At 34.2% G+C, this 22,685-nt stretch overlaps 1 protein-coding gene across 6 annotated transcripts in view; it reads left to right on the top strand.

Annotated features, from left to right (window-relative positions):
• The first annotated feature begins 10,705 nt into the window (after positions 1 to 10,705).
• LOC118191120 (regulating synaptic membrane exocytosis protein 2-like) overlaps positions 10,706 to 22,685 on the top strand; it is a 231,493-nt gene continuing 219,513 nt past the window's right edge. For 3 of the 6 annotated variants that reach the window (XM_035361922.2, XM_035361915.2, XM_035361928.2), the window contains exon 1: positions 10,709 to 10,962. In XM_035361922.2, coding sequence (XP_035217813.1) covers positions 10,856 to 10,962 — 107 coding nt within the window. In that variant the 5' untranslated portion in view covers positions 10,709 to 10,855. Of the gene's footprint in view, positions 10,963 to 22,685 lie in introns of all 6 variants that reach the window. The other 3 variants (XM_035361936.2, XM_035361943.2, XM_035361950.2) reach the window with 2 other exon arrangements.

The raw sequence follows: 22,685 nt of genomic DNA, 5'->3' as shown, positions 1-22,685 counted from the left end.
CAGTTTTAACTGAAGTAATTTTTAACTGGAACAGGATACCATTAATTAAAATGCAGTATTAAATTCAGGACTTTTTTCATTGGAAACATGATTGAAAGAAATTGCAATATAAAATAGTTTTTGACGAAGCTCGATTAATTTAAAGCAGCATAAGCGCATGCTGAGGGTAGGAAATGTAGGAGAACAACAAAATTGCTCTATAAATTGAAACCTTCTTTCTTGGAATGGAAAAGCGACAAAGAAATTCGGAGGCTCAGTACGACCCCCTATTTAATATATCAGAAGAAAATTTCCGCCTTTCTGGTAGAATTATATTTTAAATTGTGAATAACTTCTCAAGCAATTAAGCTAAGCTAAAAAATATAATTCTACCAGAAAGGCAGAAATTTTTTGCACAAAAGCATATAAATTTCAATTAGTTTAATTCATAATTTCTATTTTTAAATTGAGATAATACTCCAGAAATACTTGAAACAAGTCTCTTTAACACAGAATCAAACCCAAGGCGCATAATTTTGAGTTTTCCAAAATTAACCAGTTTAAAAAAAGCTGACCAACTATTATTAACTTTACTTATTAAAATAAATATTAGCAAACACACAAGACTGATTAAAACAAGAAACTGATTAAATTCTTAATTAATATTACTAATAAGGTGTGTAGCTGAAATTTAGGATACACTTTGAGTAATCATTTCTAAAAATTTCTTCAATAATTTACCACCAGAGTGAAAAAATACTGATCATAAAACTTTACCAGAAAGAGGAGTAAATGTTAAACAAAAACTTATTTAAAATTTACACACCAAACTAGTGTAACAAACAGTACAAATAAAACCAGATAACTAATTTTAAGTTTTTAAGCAAGGAAAAAAAATAAAGTTAAAAGCCAAACTTCACTATAAAGAATAAAAACGATTAACACTACCAAACTTATATTTAAAGATAACAATTATAATTTGAAAAAAAAAAAAAAAAAAAAAAAAAAAAAAAAACTTCTAACAATTACTTTAAACAAAACTAATAAAATCAAATTAATAAAATTCAAATACTGACAAAACTGAATTAAGAAGCAGTAAAACAGATAAATTGAAATTTAAGAAACAATATTACATAACAACATGGCAGCTTTGCATCCTGCGTCTAAGACCTCTCACTTGTGTCTCTATTGTTTATTCATTAGTCCACCAGAGACTTCTGGGTTCGACGTACTTTTTCTGTTTAATCACCTTCTCACAGACTGACAGAAACTGCTGGTGCTGGTGCTTGGTCAAGTTCTTCTGGGTTATTACGATTACTGATTAGATGTTGTTCGTGCAATGCTAAGACATCCCTTAATTTACACATGTTAATGTATCTGTTTTTGTAGCGATTCATTGCGTTGTATTGCTTGCAGAATTGCACAGAGAATTCTATAAAACAATGATCGCTTTGCGAGAGATATTGGCTTATTTTCCATCCATAAGCTATCGGAAAGATTGTGCTTGTTGCCAATGGCAAATATGGCCAGCCCTTAGACCGGGTGGTCCAGAACGTTTGTAGACTGCCGTTGGAGTTTGCAATTGGTAGCCTGTGAGAAACGATGTAATTTAATTCGGCAAAGGCTCTGAAGTAGTTATCTGAAGAAGCGCCCCAGAGAGTGCTGATGGCACTGAAATCGCTCAATATTATATTGTGTTTGGTGTTACACATAAGACATCGCTCCAGTTACGGAAGGGCTTCCGAGAAGTCTCTCGATGGTAGCAGATATACGCTAGTAAAAGCAATGCTTCCATTTACATTATCCAGTTGTACTGACACAATAAATTCCCCTTTGTAAAGTATGAAAGGGGTAAGCGGGGCATTGTAAACAATGGCCGTTAGATTGCTCACAGACTGAAAAAATTTCATGGACCTGAAACTACAAGGTTTACCATTGTGTATGTAGTACGACTGAATGAGAGTTATGGCCATGTTGTCCTCCAAAATCACTTAGGTATCATGTGGTCTGGCGACCTCACAACGTTGAAGATTACCTGAAGTACATTGTAGCTAAAATTAGAACTTGTTTTGGCATTGTATGGATGGTTACCTAATGCTGGCTTTTTTGAGCCTCAGCAACGTCACTTTGTATGCTTGATCATATCTTGGCGTTCGGTGGATGTGTAGTCTCAAATGTTATGCCTGACGATTTGTTAGGTGTATCGCAGTTCAAGCAGTGAGGAACTCTCTAAACACACAGGTAGTAAATCCCAAATGTATTCCGTTGGATTTCGCAAGCTGTTCGTATAGTCTCAGTTCGATATCAGCTACGCAGTGGTGTTTTCCAACAGCTGTATACATTCGGTTCCTGGACTGTATTTTATTTGCAGTAGCCAAGGGCGCAAGATATAGCAAAGCCTGTCGAATATCGTCAGCTGTTGTAGTGAAGGGAATGCCAACTAAGATAATTGTCTTCTTCTTGCAACTGCGAGTCTGAATCAAGATTGTCTCCGATAATGGAGGTTTTTTATTAATTGTCTTATATAATGCGTCGAAGTGATCTTTATCTTTACACCTAATTAAAAGTTCCCTTAATTTAGTGGATCGGATCTCTTCAACGACAATGTCTAAAGCTCTTGTATCTATTTCGGAGGTTAATGTTTCTTTAATCGGCTTCAAAGAACGCTCACTGTTGTTTGTTTTCAGGAGTAGGACATGTCGGAGCTCAGTTTCTACTGAGTCACTCTCTTCTTACGTTTACAAGTCTGAAAGGAATTTTGCAGTGTTCTGCAGACTTCAGAACTTCTCCTATGAGACGTTTCGTGGTGGATTTGTCGAAGACAGGATATTATGGATAGGATTTATGCCAAACAGTTCTTTTCTGCTGGCTCTCATTTGTTCCTTAACTTCTGCCCTTGCCTCTGTAGCTGGGTTCAATATAATTCTTGCTCTGTTACAACTCTTCTGACCGTGTTGGCGAAGGAAATGAACTGTTTCTTATGCATTGCGTTAAGAAGTCGGGAATCATTGGCTTGTTGGGAAAATAAATGGGAAAATATATGTTGACAAATATGATTGATTGTTTCAATCTTGAATGTGGAAGAAGAAACATTTTGGGCGCACTTTTGGAGAATCTTTCATAGATCGATCAAAAGTTGCCAGAACCAGATGAGGATGCGGGTGATACTGCATGCATATTCACTATGTTGAGTTAATATAAAAGAGAGCTTGAGACAAAAGTATTGTTTAAGTATTGTAGCAATGGATGAAGTCGTACACTTGCGCACACAAGTGACACTATAATAAATGATGAGATAAAAATCTACTAAAGAATACCTTTTTACAAAATACTGAGTGCAATCAGCACAAATTCTGCATTGAAGCTATTGGAATATGCAGTTAAGAGCTAATTCTACATAGCCAAATGGGCAGAACAACACTTAAATAGGCTAATCAATTAATCAGCACTAAAATGGCCAGACATGGTTGGCGACAAAATTCAGAGGAAGTAAAAAGAGGTATAAGAATTGGAATGCAGTTTGCAACATCTACATATAATACTGAAAATTTAACTGATTAATCAATGAAATAGTAAATAAATATTACAATAATATAAACCGCTCAACCGGACTAGTGATTAGGGACGCTGATTGCCGTACCGAGGATCCGGGTTCAAATCCCGAGAAGGCATGGATGTTTGTAAATGTATAGTGTCTGTGCGGCATGGGGGCGCTCTAAATATGCGGCGAGTCGAAAGTCCTCTCGAGAGATTGTGTGGGAAGGGAAAAGTGCTGGGAGACCATCAGACCCGTCTCATGAGCGTCTGTCCTTCAAAACTCGTAGGAATTGAGCAAAGTTGTACTGTCACTTGTATGGTGCCCAAGGCTTTTGCTAACAACAGGGACAATCGTCCCTCTTTGCCGCGATGAATTTCGCGAGGTTGCTCTAATACCAAATAAATGAGATTAGTCACAACACATATACTCACTGGGTAATAATAATAATAATAATAATAATAAAGGAAACACTTTGCACTAAAAGCTATACAATTAACACTGATAATGCATTGTCAGAAGCTGCAGTTAGGTGCTGATTCTGCGTATCCAAAAATGGCTGAACATTATCTAATAGGACTAATTGATACAGCTAACTGCGAAACATGGCTGAAGACATAACTCAGAAGTAACAAGAAGGAATGCAGTAATTATAATAATATAATAGTTAGAATTAAGAAGCAACAAGAAGAAATACAATAGTTAGAATATTCTGTTAACTTCAGAGTAGTACAGAAATTGAAATTAGCATTTAAATTTTACTGACGAAGTTATGTTTAATTATACAAATAACACACAAATAATGCAATATTAGACACACTGGAAAATAATAATAATTAATATACTAATGAATGCCCATGTACTAAACACTAAATTCAATGAACACTAAAATGTACTGAAACTGATGGAATGTGCAGTTAAGTACTGATTGTATGGTCAAAAATGGAGGAGCAACCCTTAATTGGGATAATTAATTAATTAGCACTTCTGTAGCCAAACAGGGCTGACTATGTAAATTAGAGGCAGTAAAGTGAAATACGGTAGTTAGAACACACTATAAGCTTTAGAGTAATAGAAGGGGACACCCCCTCTCACCAAATTTTAGCTGATTAAGTCAAATTATTTAAACATATAATAATTAAACATTAAAATATTAGATACACTAAAATAATAAAAGTGATAATATTCATGAATCTTATAAACATGAAAATTTTTAATTGTAACAATTAAATTACATATAAGCAGCCAGAATTTGTTTCAACATGGCTGTTATTTGCATGCCAGAAGTAATGGCTACGAATGCGAAATATATTTAAATTCAGAAAAATGAAAAAAAAAAAAAAAAAAAAGTCACGAGGTAAAACACTGATCTAATGAGGCTAATAACGCGGGAGTTTGAGAAACAAGAAGAATAGAAACAACTTATATCCCTCCAAAAGATATCAGCTGGGAGTTCTTTGTTGGGGATGAAAATATTAACTAAGATACAATCACTAATTACGCACGAAGTAATTGATGCAAAACTTGGGACATAAATCAATTAATAGAGCACTTATTCCTGAATACAATTAAATGAGTCTTGAGTACTTCGCATTACATATTAATCTGTAGGATAACGTAGAGCAGTCAAGCATACGTCCTGCCATACTGAAGTCCGAACACTAGTGACTGGCAATGACCAGTGACAAGCGACTCAGCGAATGGAGGCTGAGGTCACGGTGGCCATTGAGCCTAATGCTCCTCACCGTTGCACGCTGCCAGGCACGTTTGCAGCAGTGCCAACCTCATTTGACTCAATGGCTCATTCGACTCAAATTGATCTCACGGACTGAAGTAGAATGATTTTTAGCGATGAGTAATGAACTCCGATAACGAACTGAACTCCGATAACCAGTAAAGATTACCTGAAATAGTTCAGGATAGCAGTGAGATACTCAACTGACCGTTATCTGCCACACAGCCCAACAATCAGGAGTTATGTTACGGGGTGCCATTTCATTTGATAGAAGATCCGTCTGGATCCGTGACACCTTTGCTGCACGTCGACGAGATTTTACGGCACGTTGTGTTGCCCTTCCTTTTACGAAACCCCGAAATTACATATCATTAGTTTAATGCCCGGGCGCTCACGGTACGCCTTTCTACTGCTTCGTATTTCTCCAACACTTTCCTGGATGGAGCGATCGCCATTTCTTTCCTTAGTAGAGCACGTTTGGGCTCTGACAAGTGCGCATCTCCGACCTTCCTCGGATCGAATCAATCTAAAACTCTTCCCAGTTGGAACGTGTATGGCAAGCAGTCTCGCGGGAGGACATTCGTCAACTGCACGAGTCAATGTACAGTCGAATAACAGCTTGCATCAGGGACAGATGTAGGCCAAAGTAGCGTTGAATTTTGTGGTCTTATAGGTGTATTTCCTGAACAAAGTATTTAATTATTCTTCTTATGAACTGTTACCGTTTCGTTTTTAATACATGCACATTGTATTTACCAATTTTTATTCCATTCGCATAAGTCCTTTGTTGCGTCACTTTTATGTTATGGAGTGTGTTATAAAATCCTGCGGAATACTGTGTAGTTCTTGTTAATGTAAATGACACTAAAATTTTTATGAATTGAATTTCGAATTAATCAATGTGCAATAGTAATGATTCACTCGCTCTTGTAACTCATTCTAATGTATTTTCGCTGAGGATGCTGAAACAGGAGTTGCATGCAATAAAATGGGCTTTTGGATTATAAAATATGAGCTTTTTATCTTGAATGAGGCTCAACATATCCCAGTTAAGAAAATATATGCTGTTGGGAACCCCAGTGTATGCTTTGTTCTTGCATATACAGTAGCCTTTGCTTTGTTCTTGTCTTCAGAAACCATTTTTCCTTATCTGTTGCCAAGTATTTTGCTTAATATTTTGTTTAGATTTTCCTTTTCACCTATTCCTGGTATTTTATTCATCTCACTCTCTAATAAGGTTTCTTTTGATGTGGATGCTCACTGTTGGATGCCTGATTCTATAATGGAAAAATAGATTGATTAATTACAAATCTTATTGTTGAGTAAATGATAAGTTTTAAATAAAAATGTTTATTTCTTCATGAATGGCAGTAATCTTTTGTTTGCGGTTTAACTTGGCTATGTCTCAGACCTTAAAAATATCCTGTTAAACACAGAACACGAACTGGAAAATAATTACTTTTATTATTATTTTTACCTGAGTTACATTGAAAAGATGCTTTATATAAAGTAAACGATTTAAAATTGCTTCATTTAGTTAGAATTCTAAGGTGGCATTTCCTTCCGAGTTTAGATAAATGCAAGCATTGCCATATTAACTTACCCATTTGGAAGGGGGCACGAGTTGATAGTGATTCAGTTTATATTCTTGTATTTTATAATTTTATAAGCCCAAGGTAGAACTTAATTTTAACATTATGTTGTCGGGAAATCTGTTGATACACTGGGGTAATAGCGTATCAGCTATTTAAATTCTGCAAGACCGGTCTTGCAGATTTCTTTGTTCCTGACGAAGAGGGACCTGTACCTACTTGCCCTAGAAATCGATTGAAATCTTGACATAAATCTACACCAAACTCAAGGTTGTTGTGTTACTAAGTCTATGTAAGAATTCCTTAATGTAATAGAAACAAAATAAACTGCACATTAGTGTAAAGGTTTGCATTAGTTATATGCTTACACTTGTGTAATATGTTTGCAGTGATATGTTTTGCATATTTTTATTGAGTGCAACCTATAAAATACTAAAGAATCCAAACTATAATATTATTACCATATTTAATATTCTTAATGTTTCTGTTTACATAATTTACAAATTAAACTTCAGCGTAGTTATCTATGCTATATGAATATCATGTTTATATACACGTAGTTATAATCCATGGTTTCATATATTCTTGGAGAGTCGTGGAATATAATACTCATGGATAGAGGACGCTATGGTCAGACTCAGAGATTTTGAACGTGAAATAAAGCTTTCGCATTTGATTTGAAATTTCTCCATCAAATTCTCTTCCGATAGCTGCATACGCCAAATATGATTTCATCCGAAGTACAATAGATTCGAATAAGAGGACTAGATCTACTTTCGAAGTAACTCTTGCTATAAGGTATTCATAAAATTGTAAAAGAAAGGTATATTTCAAATAAGTTCAAATTGAACTTCATATTGACCAAGTACGAAATTCTGAAATTTTTTGTGAAAAAGGGAAGAAGCAATTTAATTATTCAGATTTTTATACCATGAATTATGAGCAGTTTTATATATTCATACAGAGAGAGAGACAGGTAAGAGTGACAACTGTGAGAAACTATTAAAACAAATTACTCAAATTAATAAACAATTATTTCAGTTACGTATTACATTCTAAAATGGTATTAAACAGTTTTAAACTGCTTAAAGCTGAAGAGGCGTAATACACTTGTGTATAGAAAGAATATAAAAAGAGATAAAAATTAAAATTATTCAGATAATGGAATAAAATACAGTGATGAAGATAAAATTAGTCTTATAGAGTTCCACAATAAAAATGCAAAATTCCATTGCAGCTTTGAAAACTGTTTAAAGGTAGACTCTGGCCCTTAATGTATTGATTAGTGATTGATGGTTATTGCTTATTCCCCATCTTTGAACGGACAAGCTCGTGGATAATTATGAAAGTTCCCCAGAGTACATCTGTGACTGGTCACAGAGTTAGGAACCCCCCCCCCCCCAGCCTCGTCGAGATTAACTTGGAGGATGAACTTCAGGGGTTCCAGATGTTCTTCTTTTACGGTAACCACTTCATAAGAACTGAAACCAAGAGCTTTTAAATGAAAGAATACACAGACAAACACTCCCCCCCCCCATTATTTTAATGTAATTGACGTTTTTGGCCTCCACTGACAATCATACCGACTGAGCACCATTACATAATATAATATACTAAAGTGTGTAGTAATATATAGCATATCATATTTGGTTGTATGTACATAACTGAGTTAACTGCAACCGATTTAAAATGCCAGGGGCAGGTTTAAAAGGAAGTTTACTCAATGTGAGAGAGCGGTGGAAAATAATAAGTATACAAAAGCTTTCATTAGAGAAATTAAAACTAAATTTCTTTTCTTCTACTTCTTTCAAACTATTGAAAACACTTTTCCAGTTACATTATAAAGCATAAAGCTCGATCTTTGTATTTTACGTTGAAATTACAAACGTAATGAAAAATAAGTGATTTTAATGCATTTTGGATATATCGAAATTGTTCGGTAAATGAAGTATTTTAATTAAATACTGGAATCATCTTTTAATTATTTAGAGTCTAACTGATGTAAGATCTGTACACCATCTTGAATTTTAATAATTAAAATTTAAAAGCAAGTAACATGGTCTTTTTTTATCCAATTTTTCGGATGATATTTTTACATGCTTTCAAAGAACAGACATTATGTGTCGTTTCTTCAAAAGTACTGAGCTCATAAGTTTCAAATATACGTCAAACAGTATCGGTGTTCGGTGATATATTGTCAACAAAGATTTTATCATACAATAAATAAGACCTGCCTTTATATATTCGTACTGGTTGATTTCAGACATGCAGTTCAAATTTTACTATTACTCACTAATTTTACGTCAAATTACTTCTTAACGTCACTTTATAAGGTATTTCTCCCACTTTCCTAGCGTGCCTTCGTGGTGCACGCTGGGCTGGTATTCCAGAGGTCCGTGGTTCGATTGAGGTCAGTGACTGCTTGGATGGTGTAAGCAATCACTTGTTCCTGTTTTTGACAAACTGATGCGACGTCTAGCTTCTCTAGTGCCATATATACATGTTCGTCATTTCTCTTATGATTGTGACAGCTTTTTTGTGAATCGGTTTCGTTTCCTCTTTCATAGATTTTCCGCAATGGCTTTCAGTTTTATTTTTTCACCTCCTAGGAGGGACGGTTTAGATTAATCTAATCCAGTGTTTTTATGGATTTTAAGGTAATTCTTTTTTTAATAGAAGATTAATTACGGATGTAAGTCCTATAATTATGAATTAAAAATTATTCAACAAATGTATTTTATTCCACATTAGATTCTCGGTGGTTGAAAGAGCTGTCTGCTTGACGGGTTTTGAGGTTTGCTTCATGTGTGATATCAGTACAAGCAAGTTTTCCATAGAAAGTCTTCCACCCAGCTCCCCCTTTTAAACAAACTAGCGCTTGTGTACTTTTCCATAACGAAGTTACCAACCTAGTGCATTCTTAACATCATTATGGGCGCAGTGTGCTGAGGCTCCTACGATAATCACTCATAGAAATTAAATGAAATGGATTAGCATGTGACCTGTATGCTCATGAGAGCCCAATCGACTCCACCTATTTTATTTTTGGAAAAAGCAACTGCCTTGTTATGTAGCTTCTGCTACAAAAGAATGTCCAATGTTTTAGCAAGATTTCAATTATTATTTCCTTGGATGTGGAGGACAGATTTTCGAAGGAGGAGGTGTTCTCATATAATGCGTTCGTGCATATAGTCTAAGCAAGTCCTGTGCCTTTTCATGCACTGACATTAGAGCTGGAAAAAGTTCATAGTATGTCAATCATTCTTCTTATTTAATAGGTTAAATCTTAAGAGCTCATTGTGGATATATCACTTTCTTAGTTCGGAAGCAGCAGTTCTTGCTTGCAAAATGTAATTCGTTAATTCAGTTCATTTGTGCCTTTGCTATCTCATGAAAATGCCATAATTAAAGACAATTCACTCCTGACGTTTATCTTCTTTGTTTTTAAACAAGTGATTAAAAATAACAATCTGTCACAACAGCATCCAATAATGGCTAAACGTGCGAATAATATTTCTCTGCTAGCTCTTGTACTTTTTCAGCCAGTCATTTATCGGGAGAGCTTTTAAAGGGGGCGATTCAGATTTTATACCCTCTGCGTAAGTTAATATCGTGACCTGCACACAAAATCCATATCTCAGCCTCAGGAAGAGAAGGTTTTGCGGGGAGGGAATGTAGTTATCGTTCGTTTTTCCTTCCCAGAACGAAAGCTGCGCTCATTGTTTAAAAGCGCGGGCGTAGATAGGGGGATTGAATGGCTTGCCTGTCTCTGCTCCCCTGTCGCCTTCTCTCCCTCCACCTCCTACCCGCTTGACGTGACGTCATCAATGTAGGCGTAGAGCAGGCCGCTGGCTGCGGCAACCTCTCCCCTTCCGTCATTCGCCGCAAAGAGCGGTCCAGCAGTAAGCATGGCGTCCATCACTACCAGCAGCGATTTTCGTCGTAAGTTCGCGGGAATGTGCGGGGGCCGGTCGGGGCCACGGGCCCTGCTTTGAGAATGGGCCGGCCTCAGCGATGGAGGGCCTCGACCTCAGCCACTTGACAGAGGGGGAGCGGGTCAAGATTCTGAATGTTATGGCCCGCCAAAAGCTGGAAGAAGACCGCGATCAGGAGATCTTCAAGTCAGTCTCTCTCTTTCTCTTCTTTTCTCCCTCTCTCTCTATCAAACAGTGTATCGATATATATATATGTGTATATATATACATATAAATTATAGCTATATATAGCTCTTTAAATAGAGTAGTTTACCGTCGAAAATCATGCTATAACAGGGTATAATTCCCAATTTAGGATCGATTCACCAAAGGGAACGAGGCTTGGGGTAAACACATTAAGTTCATTATAATCCATTTCTGCGTAGGGATGGACTGTGTTGGGAGCCGATCCCTAGGCGCAATGGCCGCCCCCGATTCAGGTCAAGCGCTCCTTCCGGCGTTCCCTCGACCCATATCCGGGTGACAAACAGTTGCAAAATTCTTCAACTAAATCTCATTCTGAATGTGCCAATGAAGTCTTGAATATCATAGAACAGTTGCGAAAAGGCTGGCAAAAATATCTAAGAATCTATCACAGAGACAGACAAAATTGGAAGTCAAACAGTAGCCAAAAAGAACATTTTGTGATTAAGAAAAGATAATTAATAATTATCATAGCAGTATTCAAACGGCTGCTACATCTTATACATTTATTTTTCTTTCTTGTAAAACCAAGTGCTTACATCAAACGATTCATATGTACTAGAATTTGTTTATTACGCTGCTTTCAAAGTAATGTTTTTTGTAATATATATTTTTATTTTGCATAATTTTATTTTATTATTATTTTTTACTGGTATTTTATGAACCATGAAGAACAGAAGCACGTTTTTATTCATTGCTATAAAAATCACTATATCATTTTATTCGTTCTGATAATGTGATGCATAACTTACTAAATAGTATAACATATAATCACTAAGCATAAGATTATTGTTATCGGAAGTATAAGAATGTTTAATGTTTTCAAATGCAAAAATATTAGTATGTGTTTTAAATTATGAGAAACTGTAATTTCTGAATTGTGGTAAACTGAATTTTTAGATTTATTTTTTCATGTATAAATAAGTAGTTTACTCGTGCTTCATCTTTTATATATCTTGTTCTTCTTAATTCATAAAAATTACTAATTGTTTAAATTTTAAAATGTGAGAATTAGTTCATAAATATAAACTGAATAAAGCTATTGGACTCTTTTCTACTTTTATATCTTAAAGCTTATCATCCATTTTAATAATTAATCTGAAACCTGTTTTACCATTTTATTCAACAACGAATGAATGAGAAATATCATTGTTATTCAGAACTAAAGTAGCTGTTATGTGATATTGCCATTATCTATGAAGAAAGTTAAAGACAATGCTATACAAAAGCGGTGCTTCTTAAAGTTTACACTAATTGACTTTAAAGATTTTAATCACCTGCCGTAAAATCCGAAAAGAAATTTGTTGAGATATCCGATCACTCAAGTTTAAAACATGATTTTCAACAAAAATCTTTGATTAAATTCTGGATCAGAATTAGAATTGAAATGTCCCACAATTTCTGAAATGACAGTAAATGTTCAACGCCAAATATTTATGTGAAGCGACCTTTTTCATCTTCGACAATCCAAATGCCGTTCAGTGCTGAAAATACTGAAGATACTTTACATCCAACAGTGTCAAATATTGCCCCAAGATTTAATTTGCTGTGCAGCAAAATAAAAGCACATTCATCTCATTAAAAGTTTTAATTAAACATTAAATTTTCTTTCACAAATTTTGTACAGTTGAAACAAAACTATTTCTTTTCATAGGTTTGTATATTGTTTGCAAAAGAAAGAAATTACTTATGATAAATATTAATTTTTATATCGTTATTTTGTATTTAATGTTAGGGGTAGCGAAAAATTCTCAGTGATAAAAAGGGATCATAAATGAAGAAAGTTTAAGAAACGCTGCTATACGAAGACAATGAAATGACACGATAATACAATGATGATATTAAAGAAGCAATAATATCGGTATAATAATAATAATGACGATATTGTCATAAACATATTGAGAATAATATGGAAATGATAATGGCATGCTATTGATAATGATAATGAGAAAAGTTATATCTGGTAATAAGTGGCCGATAATAATTTTGATTTTGCGTTTGCGTTCAAATACTATATATATATTTCTAGATTTTGTTTGTATTTAAAATATCAAAAATGCTTTTTTACCCTTAAAAAGGATGAGAAACAAATTATTGTCCTTCAGCGCCCATTGTAAATGGAACAAATTTATTTATTTTAGTACTTATTAGACTTAAGATCCCTCAAGTTCTTTCATCCTCTTTTTTTCCAAATATATATATATATATATTAACTTTAAGATTAATTTATGAAATATTGTATCATGTGTTGAAGTTTTAGTTTATCTGATGCCTATATAAGAAACATAATCAGAAGCACAGTTTAATGATTAAAATATTTAGGTACAATTTACAATTTTTAATTATAAGCATGTTTAAGATAATTGCTTGAAAAAATAAAAGAATTTATCTTAATATTTGTATTAACTTTTCTGCATTAAAAGTAAAGCTCTTAATAATTTGTTACTGAAGTTGTTTATTCATTCTTTCAGGTGCATATTTGTAAAAATAAATTTTAATGATAACAAAGAATAATTTAATAATAACAAAAGAAATGAACTCTGAAATTTAGATTTTTCAGTATTAGATAAATTTTGTTTTAATTAATTTAGTTTTGATAAAAGAATGTAAAGTGCAATCATCAAATTCTTGACCATATTGTAAAGTACAAAACAGAAAATTTCTCATGTTGAAAGAATAAAAATGGGGCAAAATATATACACTTGCTTACAATTATGTTTAGTCAATTGTAAATTCTCATCAAAATGTAACCTTGGATCTCAGTTTAGAATATATTTGTATTCCATTATGAAATAAATCTAACAGTATTATCGTTCTCAGCATTTGGGATAAAAAGGTTAATGAATAAGAAATTATGTATGGAAGGAAATTAAAAGGCATATGGGTTCTATAAATAATTATAAAATCCTAAACTATATTTCAATTATTTTTGTTCTTTAATTCTAAATGATGAAACTTAGTTTCATCATTTAGAATTAAAGAACATTAATTAAGAAAAAAATAATAAAATTAAAAATATATTTTATTACAATGATTTTTGGCAAAGTGAATTGTAAACGAAATTCTTTTCGGAATTTTGAACTTCAGTATTAACCATTAGCATTTAGTGCAGTTTTATTATTCAGTATTAACCATTAGCATTTAGTGCAATTTTATTTTTCAGAATTAAGAAATGAAATATTTACTAAGGTTAGGAATTCAGAAACTAGTAATGTGCTACCGTTTAATCTTTTAATGCTTAGACATTTCTCTTTCATTCTGCGCATCACAGACATTTTTTAATGGCTATATTAACAACCAATCGATAGCATTCCATTATTGCTACAAGCGCAGTTACTTTCATAGATTTCTAATAAATCAGTTCTTCTCATGTAATTAAACTTAAAGTATACTTCTTTGAGTATTATGGATAAAAAGAGAAGCTGATGATTGCATTAATTTATGGATAAAGCATTTAAAATTTAATCAGTCTGCATGTGCTTAATAAGTTGAGAATTTTTAAAAGTAATAGTAGCTCATTTCTTTATAATATATATTTTTATTTTATTTCGTAATATTATATCTAATTTACGTGATTTAAAATACACTTAACTTTAAATATTCAATCGATAACTTTTATGAACATGTTTAGTATAATTATGATCAACAAAACATGTTTCTAGAGCCAAATATTATTATCTAAAGAACACAGTCGTATAGTTTTAGATGATATTTTCCCTATACTTAACTTACATGTATCAAGAACTGCATTAAAAAGCTGATGTAATTTTGTTGTTGAGTTCGAATAAAGTGATAAATTAAGATAAGTAAGAAGTCTTATGTGATTAGACAGAGAGCGTAATTTAAAATAGACTAGTTAAGTTTTAAGGTATCGATTCCTTTAAAATGGTGTGTGGTGTGGTGTATTTAATTATGGCAAAGCACAATAGGCCTATCTGCCTAAGGGGAGGGAAGCCTTCGTGGAGGACGTTCTAAGGGAAACTGGCTCGTATACACGTTACACATGGGGAAAACCACGAAAACGCCCATGCAGCCAGCCCGTTCGCGGGATTCGAACCTCGGACCGAATTACCAGTGTTCAGCGACTTTACCGCTCGGCCGCTGGTGGGCCCTTCCTTTAAAATGAAAATTTATTTAAATTAAAAAAAATAATTTAAAACTTAGAAAAAATTATACTTATATAAGGCTATTTACAAAGCTAATTTTTTTGCTGTATTCTGAAGGCAAATTACATTTATGTAAATATCTTAATAAATGCAAGTTAATGCTTGCATCATTCATTATTAAATTCTTGTAGCATTTTACTGTCGATAAATTTTATAATAAAATAAAATAGTAATGTTAGATAATAAAATGCATGCGTAGGAATGCAGGATTTAAATAAAATTTCGTTTTACTGATTTGATATTTAGCTTACTTCGTTAAAAGTTATGTTTAACTTAGTCACTATTTAAAAATTCAATAAATCATCAAAAGAAGAGGCTGCCTTAGGCCTGGATGGGAATTTAAAAGGATTAGGTTTAATAAGGGATAGGTACATAATTGAAAGCCTTATGAAAGAAACATTTTTGAAAAACTTCAGCAACGAAATGGCTAATTTTGAGATAGAATTAAAATTAGCAAAATGCTTAATGTTTTTTTAACTGTTAACAAAAAATTTAATGGTTTTATAAGGCATTCTAGGCAAATTGTTAAAATAAACTGACATTCACGAAATATCCTTGATTTCTCGGAAGAACTTGAAATTATCTCATTGATAGTTAGCTCACAATATGTCATAACTTAAACTATACAATTTGTTTTTACGATTGTATATGAAAGGATATCTTAGAACCATATAGACAAAATGCAATTAAGATGATACAGAGATTAAGTATGTGCATATTTAAGCTAATTGTTCTCTCTCGCTCTATTTATTCGATGTGGACCAGACATAACGAAGAATGGCAAACTTAAGAAGACTGTCCTAAGAAAGAACGTGTCCTGCTTGTAATTTTCTATTTTCTCAAGCTTCAGAAGAATCAAAGAATATTTTCATTCAGAAATTATCTTACAGTTAGATGTAACATGCATAACGATTCATGTTATATTTAAGGAATGGTATTAATATAGCCTACCTCATGCTCGAGCAGGCCAAATCACGCTTTTATGGTAGTTGATATGGCAGAATCTAAAATCAGTGCTAGACAGCGTAGATGCATATATATATATATATGTGTGTGTGTGTGTGTAAATGTTTAGGTTTTCTTGCATAATTAAGCAAATTAGTAGCGCCTTTATTCATAAAGAACATGAACTCTTTAAATTTCAAATTGACCCCAAATTTAAAGATTTTAAAACTTAACTAACTAAATATTTTGTGTGTTTTATGCTTATTTATTTATATATTTAGGATTTTAGCAGACCCAAGCCACTCTAGACGCATATAAAAAATTAAGGACTATGTGAAATAAAATTTTTCTTTGAGTTTACTCCTCAGAATTTAGAGCTAATTTACGAATCTTACATGTCAGTACTCACATAGTATTTAAAAACTTTATCAAATGGCTTGACTTAAGTATACATAATTTTTCTAAGAAATCCATGTTTTGTTTTAAGTTTAAAATTAAAAAAAAATTTAAAGAATTATAATTGAAATAATGAAAATCATCTTAAAGGTTTTTTTCTAACGAATGAGATGTCAAAAGTTGTTTTGAAGAAGTTTCACATAGTTCTAAAATTATTTTGAAGATTCATTTTCATATTAAAAGTTATTTTAAAGATTCATTTTCATGCCAAATGGTACGAGATGTAGAAATATGCAATATATATAGTTAAAGAAAGAACAGTAAAAATGTGAAAATTACACGAAAGTATGAAGAATTGAAAAGAAAATATTTTAACTTCTACAAAAATATTATACGTCTTTTCTGATTGTCTAGCATGAATTTTAAAATTATTTCTGCATTTTTATTTTTAGACATTTAACTCCTCATTCATTTCGAAAGGATAAAAGAAATTGCTATTGATAAAGCATTTTTGATGGATTAACATTAAATTTCAAATATGTTAGATTTTCTTTTCTACTGTTAAATTACAAGATATGTAAGCTTCTAACAAGCAACTAAACGCCTGTAAAAATGCTCTTAAACAGGAGAAAACCTACTAGATGACTCATTAAGCTAATTTTTCCTCTTAATAATACAATCTTCTGTTAAAAGACGCTATAGGAATTACGCAGTATTTTAATTAATGACTAATTTTAGAATTAATGATTAAAGAACTGAGAAGTTAATCAGAAATAAGATCATATTTATGTCTTTTCTAATTCATTCATGAATTCTGTACGATAGAAACTGATCTTGATTTTTTGAACTTTTATATTACACCTAGATTGACTATCTGAACATATTAAATCTTATTGTGATTTCGTACTAATAAATACAGTATTTTTTGTAATGTTTGCACATTAGAAGTAGCTATAATTTAGTTTTTCAATTTCTACATGTCACGACATATCGTATGTCGTTACCCTAGCACATCGCCACCCACTTCTCTTTGCATGACTGCATTTATCATTTATGGAAACCTGGCAAGTTGCCAAATCACGTGTCCATAAGGTCATTCATTTATCTCCAAAATTATAAAATGCATTGTTTATCAACACTATAACGAAGTAAATCATTTAAAAACAATATGCACTTTATTATGCTCCTTAGTAATATTTTGTTATTTTTGATGGCAGAGATTCTAAAAACGTATATATACTTAGCATAATTAATAAAAATGTTTGCAACGCCGTACCCTATATTGTGTACTTTAGTGCAGAAAGTTTTTATTCATTAAGAACCAGATGGTTTACAAAGATATAAAGAATAGGGTAGACTGTAAGGATCTTAAGTTTTACTAACGTTTATTTTATTTTAAATCTTTACTATCACTTCTTATTTTCTACTTCCGGCCAGAATTATAAGCGTGAAGGAGTTTATGCAAAGTTGTCTGGCGAACGCCAAGTATTTAAGTGTGGCCTTTTTGCCAAGAGTGAGAGAGGAAGCCGTGAGTTCGAAGCAGGCCGCTTACCTTAGAAGTTACGCAGTTGCTATTTGCCTTCCAGGCCAAAGGTTTTAATCCTCTTGATAAATTAAACGTATTGTAGTGTTCACAGTCTCTGTGCTACATACGCTTCCTGTTACTATAAGGCCAATCTTACACGTATATTATTCTAAAGTTAAATTAGAGTTTAGTTTTATTTTGATATCTCTTACGTTAGACCCCGAGTGGAGGATCATTGTATTCCGAAGTACGGAAGTCATTGTATATAAAGAAAAATAAAGGGTTTTGTATACCCTTCGTCTGTATCCTGTCTACTTACTACAATTAGTGAACATAGCTTTAGTAAGCTCTCTGTTCTAGTCAGGTCATTGTATGTTTCCGAAGAAGGTTAGAAGAAACATTGAACCTGATAGTGGCGCCCGACGAAGAATAACCATGGCCGAGTTTCAAGAAGAACCTGTGCTGCCTGCAGAAACGGCGCAGAATCCAGAAATGCCAGCTGCCGCCCTGGAAGGATTTGGGTACATCGTCCAGACCATGCGCGCTTCGATGAAACCAGAAGCAACGTTTAATGGAATCTCACAGGTAACCAGTTTTTTGGAAAAATTGGATGACCACTTCATGCTCTACCCCGTGCACGAGTTTCAAAAAGTTACCTTAGCTACCAGCGCTTTGAGGGGCCAAGCGCTTAACTGGTTCAAATGTATCGGCAGAAGTCTCTTGGGTCAAGCAGGAAGTCCCACCTATACTTACGAAAATTTCAAGACTGCCCTACTAAAAGCCTTCCCTGTTGTAAGGGATCGTGCGAAATTAGAAACAGAACTTTTCAGTATATATCAACAAAGAATGGAAAACCTCTCGAGCTTTATTTTAAGAAAAATTCACGTTTTCAAGCTCTTGTATGGAAACCGTCCGGATCCTGAAATAATTCAAGTGATTTTGCCGAGGTTACTACCCCAAGTGCAAGACTTTATTGAATTACGAAATCCGACTACACTGGAAAAGTTATTTCAGCTAGCAATCCAGTTTGAAAGTAGAAGAACGGCGGACGTCGAAAGAAGACGCCAATATCAACAGCGAAACCAATTTGGTACGCCAAAACTACAGCAAACTCAAGCACATGGCTACGGAGAAAAAGCGAATCAATGGGCAAGGAAACCCGAGCATTCAAAAACAGCCGGCGAACGTCGACAGTTCAATAGCAACCCAGGAAAAATGGCTCAAGGCCAGTGGAGAAAGAAGGAAAGCACCGAAAGGAAAAATAATTTAAACTAAAACGGATTTCTGCTGACGAGAGGGTGCGGAAATCCGAAGGCCACGAAAACCCCTCTTCCTACAAGTTAAATACAGTAATGGTGAAAAATTTAACTCTTCCGAAGATTGAAGTCTTGGTAAATAATATCCCGGCCACCGCACTCCTGGATACCGGCGCGCAGTGTTCCTGTGTGGCAGAAGTCTTTTTTAGAAAGTATTTTCGCAAATACCGCATATATAATGCGGATAATACGACAGTATTAGCGGCGCAAGGAGAACAATGTAAGTGCGTAGGTAAAGTACCTTTGTACATCCGTATCAAGGACGAACAAGTAAAGGTGATGTTTTTTATAGTAAAGAATTTGCAAGCACACTTAATCCTAGGAATAGACTTTCTTTCAGACGCACAAGCTACACTGGATTTTAATGAAGCGTCCCTTAAGCTGACGATGAAACCAGTTCGCGTAGAAAAGGTTGAACCGCCAAGGTTAAATCTTGACCACCTGCCTAATGACGAGCAAGATAGAATCCGACAAGTGGTAAGTGAATTTGCTTCCTTATTTAGTGATATTCCAGGATTTACCCAGGTTACTAACCATAGTATTGACACCGGAGATGCATTGCCGGTTCGTCAAAAACCATACCGGTATGATAAGAATAAGGAAAAAATTATAGAATGGCATATTACCGATATGCTACGTAAAAAGATCATAACGCCTATCTCAAGTAGTTATGCTAGTCCGGTGGTTTTATGTAAGAAAAATAATGATTATCCTTTGGAGCATCCAAAAAGGTGGAGATTCGCTATTGATTACCGTAAATTAAATTCCATAACGAAATATCCGGTATATCCGTTACCGATCATAGAAGAAATTTTAAGGAACATAAAATCAACCAAATTTATGACGACTTTAGACTTAACGAATGGTTATTTTCAAATAGGGGTCAGGCCTGAGGACGTGCCTAAGACTGCTTTTATAACCAAGTCTGGCACTTATGCATTTTTGCGTATGCCGTTTGGCCTTTCAGGCGCCCCAGCAACATTTCAGCGATGCATGGACATTGTGTTAAGACCTGTTCTTGGAAAGTCCACATTTATCTATTTAGATGATATCATTATTACTAGTGATAATCTCGACCAACATATACAGGATTTAAGACAGGTGTTTTCTTTATTAAATGAGGCCGGTCTAAAAGTTAATGTCGAAAAGTGCAAATTTGCAGCCCCTGAATTAAAATATTTAGGTTACAAAATATCGCAAAAAGGGATCGAGACAGATGAATCAAAAATAATCGCTGTACAAAAGTATCCGACTCCAAACACGGCAAAGAAGCTCTCTTCTTTTCTAGGACTTTGTTCATATTATAGGTCCTTTATAAAAGATTTTGCGGCTATCGCTGAGCCATTGTTAAAATTAAAAAGGAAAAAGGCAAGATTCTCGTGGACGGCTGAAGCCAATAGTGCTTTCGAAAAATTAGAACAAGCATTAACGCAAGCCCCTGTGTTGAAATTTCCTGAAAAGGATGAAAATTTAGAAATTTCAGCGGATGCTTCGGATTATGCGGTAGGAGCGGTACTTTCGCAAAATCAGCAGCCCGTGGCATTTTTTAGCCGAACTTTAAATCAAACACAAAGAAACTATTCCGCGACCGAGAGAGAGGCACTTGAAGTTTTGTTAGCAGTGCAAAAGTTCCGAGTCTATTTTGGAAAGGCGCCGATAACAGTATATTCTGATCATGCGGCGGTAACTAGATTGTACTCAGGGAAAAATTTATCCCCAAGGTTAATAAGATGGGCACTCAAGCTGCAAGAATATAATCTGGTAATCAAGCATACCCCCGGAAAGGAAAACATCGTAGCAGATGCCCTACCACGAATTAAATTAGACGAACAGGGTAATACCGTAAAAGTTGCAATGCTGACAGCGTGTACAATAAATTCCCGAGAAACTGTAATAACCGAACTGGGTAAGGATCCTGAGTTTGGAAGTATTTATGAGTATTTGAAGGATCCTGAAAATTTTAGCCACCAAGATATTGTGGCGATAAGAAAAAGGGCGGCCCATTACGAACTAATAGATGGTCTATTATTCTACACAAATACTACGAATTCCAACAACGAATTTCGACCTGTTATCCCAGCTAGTCTTAGATTAAATATCCTGCAAGAGCTCCATGACACCCGTTTAGCTTCTCATGCTGGTATTCGAAAAACTACTCAACGCGTACGCGAGGCAGTCTACTTTCCTGAACTGCAAAAGTTAACAAGGGCGTATGTCCAGTCCTGCCCAACATGTCAAGGCGTTAATTATATTAATTTCCGCCCGGCCGGGTTTCTAAATAGTATTAAATCCGAATTTCCCAATGAAATAATTGGCATCGATTTATTGGGCCCTTTCCCAAAAAGTCAGTTAAACAAAAGTCGCTATCTCCTTGTTATGGTTGATCATTTTAGTAAATGGACCGAAATTGTTCCCTTAAAACGAGCCTCCGCGAAATTAGTTACCGATTCTATTTTAAATAAATATATTTTAAAATACGGGGCGCCCCTAAAAGTTATATCGGATAATGGTCCTCAATTTGTAAGTAGTATATTTGAAGACATGTGCCAAAAACTGGGCATACGTCATTTAAAAATGGTCCCGTATCGGCCGCAATCAAATATAGCGGAACGGGTCAACAGAAATATAGTGAAAATTATCCGTAGTTATGTTAAAAATTTTCATAAAAGCTGGGATAACTATGTCAATGAATTTGCTTTCGCCCTTAGGACCGCAAAACATGATACAACGGGCAAAACTCCTGCTGAGTTATTTCTAGGCAGAAAGGTTATAACACCGTTAGATAAACTATTTTATGTGCAACAAGGAGCCCCAGAATTTAAAATGGGTGATATAGAAAAACTAATAAAAGAAGCAAAAAAGAATACGGAAGTAGCACAAAGAAAACAGAAGTTATACTATGATCTGAAACGACGGGGAGTAACTTATAAAGTAGGGGATGAAGTACTAAAAATTAAGCATTCACTTTCTTCAGCACCAGAAGATAAAACTGCCAAATTTTTTCCACGCTTTGAAGGACCATATGTTATAGAAAAAATAACTCACGCTGTTGTAGTGTTAAAGGCAAGAAATGGTGAAACCTGTTCCGCAAACATTGACCAGATAAAACCATTCTATGACCGTAATAAAATGCAAATCTTTTCAGATCTTTTGCAGGATCCGGTACGGCAGACACCGCAGGTACAAGTTCCAGAGGTGGGAAAACGACAAGTACAAGGGCAAGCCAATGAGAGACAGAAGCAAGTGAAAAGAAAATTGCCCCGCGGAAAAACTGAAGGTAAAAAGAAAAAAAAGCCGTTCCACCGTCCAGAAAACAGA

Source organism: Stegodyphus dumicola, chromosome 4 (assembly GCF_044657685.1).
Source record: "Stegodyphus dumicola isolate Sdum_Otavi_A_Nest chromosome 4, ASM4465768v1".
Classification (NCBI taxonomy): Eukaryota; Metazoa; Arthropoda; class Arachnida; order Araneae; family Eresidae; genus Stegodyphus; species Stegodyphus dumicola.
The sequence above is the reverse complement of the archived record's forward strand: the minus strand, read 5'-3'. Positions and strand labels throughout refer to the sequence as shown.